This window comes from Pseudophryne corroboree, chromosome 4 (genome assembly GCF_028390025.1).
Source record: "Pseudophryne corroboree isolate aPseCor3 chromosome 4, aPseCor3.hap2, whole genome shotgun sequence".
Classification (NCBI taxonomy): domain Eukaryota; kingdom Metazoa; phylum Chordata; class Amphibia; order Anura; family Myobatrachidae; genus Pseudophryne; species Pseudophryne corroboree.
The window spans coordinates 13,859,489-13,867,117 of record NC_086447.1 but is presented as its reverse complement, the minus strand read 5'-3'; the positions used below and the strand labels follow the sequence as shown (position 1 = coordinate 13,867,117).

General features: G+C 47.5%; 1 protein-coding gene across 2 annotated transcripts in view; it reads left to right on the top strand.

Annotated features, from left to right (window-relative positions):
- Nucleotides 1-300: 300 nt before the first annotated feature.
- LOC134911063 (antileukoproteinase-like) overlaps nt 301-7,629 on the top strand; it is a 31,692-nt gene continuing 24,363 nt past the window's right edge. The window contains exon 1 of one of the 2 annotated variants that reach the window (XM_063919450.1): nt 301-380. In XM_063919450.1, the coding sequence (XP_063775520.1) occupies nt 330-380 (51 nt within the window). In that variant the 5' untranslated portion in view covers nt 301-329. Of the gene's footprint in view, nt 584-7,629 lie in introns of both variants that reach the window. The other variant, XM_063919451.1, reaches the window with a different exon arrangement.

Below are 7,629 nucleotides of genomic sequence, written 5' to 3'. Positions count from 1 at the left end.
TGTACAGTCTGATTTTGTGCCTTCTGGTATTAAGTCCACCAGCATGCGTCAGTAACCCCCCTTCCACCACTGCAGCTGCTGCCCCGAGTGATGGCAACCTCTGCTGCCTGTGTGCTCTGGATGAGGACTTGTCTATATTTCTTTGTTGCATGGGCTGCTTTTGACTGTAGGACTTCTGTCCACCAGATGGAGCCCTCGTGCTCCTCTTCCTGTGACTCGGCTGCTGGCTTACATGACTGGGAGTCCTGCTGTGCTCCTGCCTAAACATGTTGCTCTCTCCCTTCCTGTATCATGTTGGGAGAGCCCTCCTCCTCTCTTGGTGTTCAGCTATGGTCCGTTCCACCTGCATGGTTCACCGGTTGCTGCCTCTAGAAACACTGGTATGCCTGGGTAGTGTGTGCTGTGTCCTGACCGCTGCTGTGGGAGAAAGTCTTTTCCCAGCAGTGTGACTCTGCAGAAATGAGTAGCCGGCAGCTGCTGCTCGAGATGCCCTAGTTGTGTGTGTAGTGCTGCTGCTGGAGGTAGCCTGGCTGTGTGCGGAATGCTGCTGCGGGATATGTCCGTGTCCTGGCTGTGCAGGGAGGTAAGATGTCTCTCCCCCATCCGCTGCCTGTTTTCACCCCACCGCCCCCAGTGATGCTCGCCACCCCTGCAGATAGCCCCACTGGATATCACTAGCCGGTGGGGGCTGGCCAGGTGCTAAAAAGGGGACAGTCCTGCCTGTTTACTACCTTCCCCGTCAACAGGGATTCGCACCATTGGTCCATGTGCCGCCTGGCACCCCTCCCCCTTATCTGGCTACGGCGGACATTTCCTGGCTCCTTTGCTCCTAAAAGTCCTGTCTGAATTACCATTACTTTTTTACCCTCACTCATACTCCTCGATTTCTTACAGTCCAAATCCATTTCTGCACCCATTCTATCTACAATTTTCACTTCAAACTAAATTTACACCCATTGAGCTTACACTGCTTTTCTCACCCGCATTTCTTCTGCTCTGATTACCTTACAGCCTCCACTCCTACTTCCAGTTCCCCTCACCTATTTACTAGAGATGAGCGCCTGAAATTTTTCGGGTTTTGTGTTTTGGTTTTGGGTTCGGTTCCGCGGCCGTGTTTTGGGTTCGAACGCGTTTTGGCAAAACCTCACCGAATTATTTTTGTCGGATTCGGGTGTGTTTTGGATTCGGGTGTTTTTTTCCAAAAACACTAAAAAACAGCTTAAATCATAGAATTTGGGGGTCATTTTGATCCCAAAGTATTATTAACCTCAAAAACCATAATTTACACTCATTTTCAGTCTATTCTGAATACCTCACACCTCACAATATTATTTTTAGTCCTAAAATTTGCACCGAGGTCGCTGTGTGAGTAAGATAAGCGACCCTAGTGGCCGACACAAACACCGGGCCCATCTAGGAGTGGCACTGCAGTGTCACGCAGGATGTCCCTTCCAAAAAACCCTCCCCAAACAGCACATGACGCAAAGAAAAAAAGAGGCGCAATGAGGTAGCTGTGTGAGTAAGATTAGCGACCCTAGTGGCCGACACAAACACCGGGCCCATCTAGGAGTGGCACTGCAGTGTCACGCAGGATGGCCCTTCCAAAAAACCCTCCCCAAACAGCACATGACGCAAAGAAAAAAAGAGGCGCAATGAGGTAGCTGTGTGAGTAAGATTAGCGACCCTAGTGGCCGACACAAACACCGGGCCCATCTAGGAGTGGCACTGCAGTGTCACGCAGGATGGCCCTTCCAAAAAACCCTCCCCAAACAGCACATGACGCAAAGAAAAAAAGAGGCGCAATGAGGTAGCTGACTGTGTGAGTAAGATTAGCGACCCTAGTGGCCGACACAAACACCGGGCCCATCTAGGAGTGGCACTGCAGTGTCACGCAGGATGTCCCTTCCAAAAAACCCTCCCCAAACAGCACATGACGCAAAGAAAAAAAGAGGCGCAATGAGGTAGCTGTGTGAGTAAGATTAGCGACCCTAGTGGCCGACACAAACACCGGGCCCATCTAGGAGTGGCACTGCAGTGTCACGCAGGATGTCCCTTCCAAAAAACCCTCCCCAATCAGCACATGATGCAAAGAAAAAGAAAAGAAAAAAGAGGTGCAAGATGGAATTATCCTTGGGCCCTCCCACCCACCCTTATGTTGTATAAACAAAACAGGACATGCACACTTTAACCAACCCATCATTTCAGTGACAGGGTCTGCCACACGACTGTGACTGATATGACGGGTTGGTTTGGACCCCCCCCAAAAAAGAAGCAATTAATCTCTCCTTGCACAAACTGGCTCTACAGAGGCAAGATGTCCACCTCATCTTCACCCTCCGATATATCACCGTGTACATCCCCCTCCTCACAGATTATCAATTCGTCCCCACTGGAATCCACCATCTCAGCTCCCTGTGTACTTTGTGGAGGCAATTGCTGCTGGTCAATGTCTCCGCGGAGGAATTGATTATAATTCATTTTAATGAACATCATCTTCTCCACATTTTCTGGATGTAACCTCGTACGCCGATTGCTGACAAGGTGAGCGGCGGCACTAAACACTCTTTCGGAGTACACACTTGTGGGAGGGCAACTTAGGTAGAATAAAGCCAGTTTGTGCAAGGGCCTCCAAATTGCCTCTTTTTCCTGCCAGTATAAGTACGGACTGTGTGACGTGCCTACTTGGATGCGGTCACTCATATAATCCTCCACCATTCTATCAATGTTGAGAGAATCATATGCAGTGACAGTAGACGACATGTCCGTAATCGTTGGCAGGTCCTTCAGTCCGGACCAGATGTCAGCATCAGCAGTCGCTCCAGACTGCCCTGCATCACCGCCAGCGGGTGGGCTCGGAATTCTGAGCCTTTTCCTCGCACCCCCAGTTGCGGGAGAATGTGAAGGAGGAGATGTTGACAGGTCGCGTTCCGCTTGACTTGACAATTTTGTCACCAGCAGGTCTTTCAACCCCAGCAGACCTGTGTCTGCCGGAAAGAGAGATCCAAGGTAGGCTTTAAATCTAGGATCGAGCACGGTGGCCAAAATGTAGTGCTCTGATTTCAACAGATTGACCACCCGTGAATCCTTGTTAAGCGAATTAAGGGCTGCATCCACAAGTCCCACATGCCTAGCGGAATCGCTCCGTGTTAGCTCCTTCTTCAATGCCTCCAGCTTCTTCTGCAAAAGCCTGATGAGGGGAATGACCTGACTCAGGCTGGCAGTGTCTGAACTGACTTCACGTGTGGCAAGTTCAAAGGGCATCAGAACCTTGCACAACGTTGAAATCATTCTCCACTGCACTTGAGACAGGTGCATTCCATCTCCTATATCGTGCTCAATTGTATAGGCTTGAATGGCCTTTTGCTGCTCCTCCAACCTCTGAAGCATATAGAGGGTTGAATTCCACCTCGTTACCACTTCTTGCTTCAGATGATGGCAGGGCAGGTTCAGTAGTTTTTGGTGGTGCTCCAGTCTTCTGTACGTGGTGCCTGTACGCCGAAAGTGTCCCGCAATTTTTCTGGCCACCGACAGCATCTCTTGCACGCCCCTGTCGTTTTTAAAAAAATTCTGCACCACCAAATTCAAGGTATGTGCAAAACATGGGACGTGCTGGAATTTGCCCATATTTAATGCACACACAATATTGCTGGCGTTGTCCGATGCCACAAATCCACAGGAGAGTCCAATTGGGGTAAGCCATTCCGCGATGATCTTCCTCAGTTGCCGTAAGAGGTTTTCAGCTGTGTGCGTATTCTGGAAAGCGGTGATACAAAGCGTAGCCTGCCTAGGAAAGAGTTGGCGTTTGCGAGATGCTGCTACTGGTGCCGCCGCTGCTGTTCTTGCGGCGGGAGTCCATACATCTACCCAGTGGGCTGTCACAGTCATATAGTCCTGACCCTGCCCTGCTCCACTTGTCCACATGTCCGTGGTTAAGTGGACATTGGGTACAACTGCATTTTTTAGGAGACTGGTGAGTCTTTTTCTGACGTCCGTGTACATTCTCGGTATCGCCTGCCTAGAGAAGTGGAACCTAGATGGTATTTGGTAACGGGGGCACACTGCCTCAATAAATTGTCTAGTTCCCTGTGAACTAACGGCGGATACCGGACGCACGTCTAACACCAACATAGTTGTCAAGGACTCAGTTATCCGCTTTGCAGTAGGATGACTGCTGTGATATTTCATCTTCCTCGCAAAGGACTGTTGAACAGTCAATTGCTTACTGGAAGTAGTACAAGTGGGCTTACGACTTCCCCTCTGGGATGACCATCGACTCCCAGCGGCAACAACAGCAGCGCCAGCAGCAGTAGGCGTTACACGCAAGGATGCATCGGAGGAATCCCAGGCAGGAGAGGACTCGTCAGACTTGCCAGTGACATGGCCTGCAGGACTATTGGCATTCCTGGGGAAGGAGGAAATTGACACTGAGGGAGTTGGTGGGGTGGTTTGCGTGAGCTTGGTTACAAGAGGAAGGGATTTACTGGTCAGTGGACTGCTTCCGCTGTCACCCAAAGTTTTTGAACTTGTCACTGACTTATTATGAATGCGCTGCAGGTGACGTATAAGGGAGGATGTTCCGAGGTGGTTAACGTCCTTACCCCTACTTATTACAGCTTGACAAAGGGAACACACGGCTTGACACCTGTTGTCCGCATTTCTGGTGAAATACCTCCACACCGAAGAGCTGATTTTTTTGGTATTTTCACCTGGCATGTCAACGGCCATATTCCTCCCACGGACAACAGGTGTCTCCCCGGGTGCCTGACTTAAACAAACCACCTCACCATCAGAATCCTCCTGGTCAATTTCCTCCCCAGCGCCAGCAACACCCATATCCTCCTCATCCTGGTGTACTTCAACACTGACATCTTCAATCTGACTATCAGGAACTGGACTGCGGGTGCTCCTTCCAGCACTTGCAGGGGGCATGCAAATAGTGGAAGGCGCATGCTCTTCACGTCCAGTGTTGGGAAGGTCAGGCATCGCAAACGACACAATTGGACTCTCCTTGTGGATTTGGGATTTCATAGAACGCACAGTTCTTTGCGGTGCTTTTGCCAGCTTGAGTCTTTTCAGTTTTCTAGCGAGAGGCTGAGTGCTTCCATCCTCATGTGAAGCTGAACCACTAGCCATGAACATAGGCCAGGGCCTCAGCCGTTCCTTGCCACTCCGTGTGGTAAATGGCATATTGGCAAGTTTACGCTTCTCCTCCGACAATTTTATTTTAGGTTTTGGAGTCCTTTTTTTTCTGATATTTGGTGTTTTGGATTTGACATGCTCTGTACTATGACATTGGGCATCGGCCTTGGCAGACGACGTTGCTGGCATTTCATCGTCTCGGCCATGACTAGTGGCAGCAGCTTCAGCACGAGGTGGAAGTGGATCTTGATCTTTCCCTAATTTTGGAACCTCAACTTTTTTGTTCTCCATATTTTATAGGCAGAACTAAAAGGCACCTCAGGTAAACAATGGAGATGGATGGATTGGATACTAGTATACAATTATGGACGGACTGCCACGGTTAGGTGGTATAAAAAAACCACGGTTAGGTGGTATATATTATAATAATAATACAATTATGGATGGACGGACTGCCTGCCGACTGCCGACACAGAGGTAGCCACAGCCGTGAACTACCGCACTGTACACTGGTTGATAAAGAGATAGTAGTATACTCGTAACAACTAGTATGACACTATGACGACGGTATAAAGAATGAAAAAAAAACCACGGTTAGGTGGTATATATTATAATAATAATACAATTATGGATGGACGGACTGCCTGCCGACTGCCGACACAGAGGTAGCCACAGCCGTGAACTACCGCACTGTACACTGGTTGATAAAGAGATAGTAGTATACTCGTAACAACTAGTATGACACTATGACGACGGTATAAAGAATGAAAAAAAAACCACGGTTAGGTGGTATATATTATAATAATAATACAATTATGGATGGACGGACTGCCTGCCGACTGCCGACACAGAGGTAGCCACAGCCGTGAACTACCGCACTGTACACTGGTTGATAAAGAGATAGTAGTATACTCGTAACAACTAGTATGACACTATGACGACGGTATAAAGAATGAAAAAAAAACCACGGTTAGGTGGTATATATTATAATAATAATACAATTATGGATGGACGGACTGCCTGCCGACTGCCGACACAGAGGTAGCCACAGCCGTGAACTACCGCACTGTACACTGGTTGATAAAGAGATAGTAGTATACTCGTAACAACTAGTATGACACTATGACGACGGTATAAAGAATGAAAAAAAAACCACGGTTAGGTGGTATATATTATAATAATAATACAATTATGGATGGACGGACTGCCTGCCGACTGCCGACACAGAGGTAGCCACAGCCGTGAACTACCGCACTGTACACTGGTTGATAAAGAGATAGTAGTATACTCGTAACAACTAGTATGACACTATGACGACGGTATAAAGAATGCAAAAAAAACCACAGTTAGGTGGTATATATTATAATAATAATACAATTATGGATGGACGGACTGCCTGCCGACTGCCGACACAGAGGTAGCCACAGCCGTGAACTACCGCACTGTACACTGGTTGATAAAGAGATAGTAGTATACTCGTAACAACTAGTATGACACTATGACGGTATAAAGAATGAAAAAAAAACCACGGTTAGGTGGTATATATTATAATAATAATACAATTATGGATGGACGGACTGCCTGCCGACTGCCGACACAGAGGTAGCCACAGCCGTGAACTACCGCACTGTACACTGGTTGATAAAGAGATAGTAGTATACTCGTAACAATTAGGATGACACTATGACGGTATAAAGAATGAAAAAAAAACCACGGTTAGGTGGTAGGTATATAATAATAAATAATACAATTCTGGTCGGACGGACTGCCTGCCGTGTGCCGACACAGAGGTAGCCACAGCCGTGAACTACCGCACTGTACACTGGTTGATAAAGAGATAGTAGTATACTCGTAACAATTAGGATGACACTATGACGGTATAAAGAATGAAAAAAAAACCACGGTTAGGTGGTAGGTATATAATAATAAATAATACAATTCTGGTCGGACGGACTGCCTGCCGTGTGCCGACACAGAGGTAGCCACAGCCGTGAACTACCGCACTGTACACTGGTTGATAAAGAGATAGTAGTATACTCGTAACAATTAGGATGACACTATGACGGTATAAAGAATGAAAAAAAAACCACGGTTAGGTGGTAGGTATATAATAATAAATAATACAATTCTGGTCGGACGGACTGCCTGCCGTGTGCCGACACAGAGGTAGCCACAGCCGTGAACTACCGCACTGTACACTGGTTGATAAAGAGATAGTAGTATACTCGTAACAATTAGGATGACACTATGACGGTATAAAGAATGAAAAAAAAACCACGGTTAGGTGGTAGGTATATAATAATAAATAATACAATTCTGGTCGGACGGACTGCCTGCCGTGTGCCGACACAGAGGTAGCCACAGCCGTGAACTACCGCACTGTACACTGGTTGATAAAGAGATAGTAGTATACTCGTAACAATTAGGATGACACTATGACGGTATAAAGAATGAAAAAAAAACCACGGTTAGGTGGTAGGTATATAATAA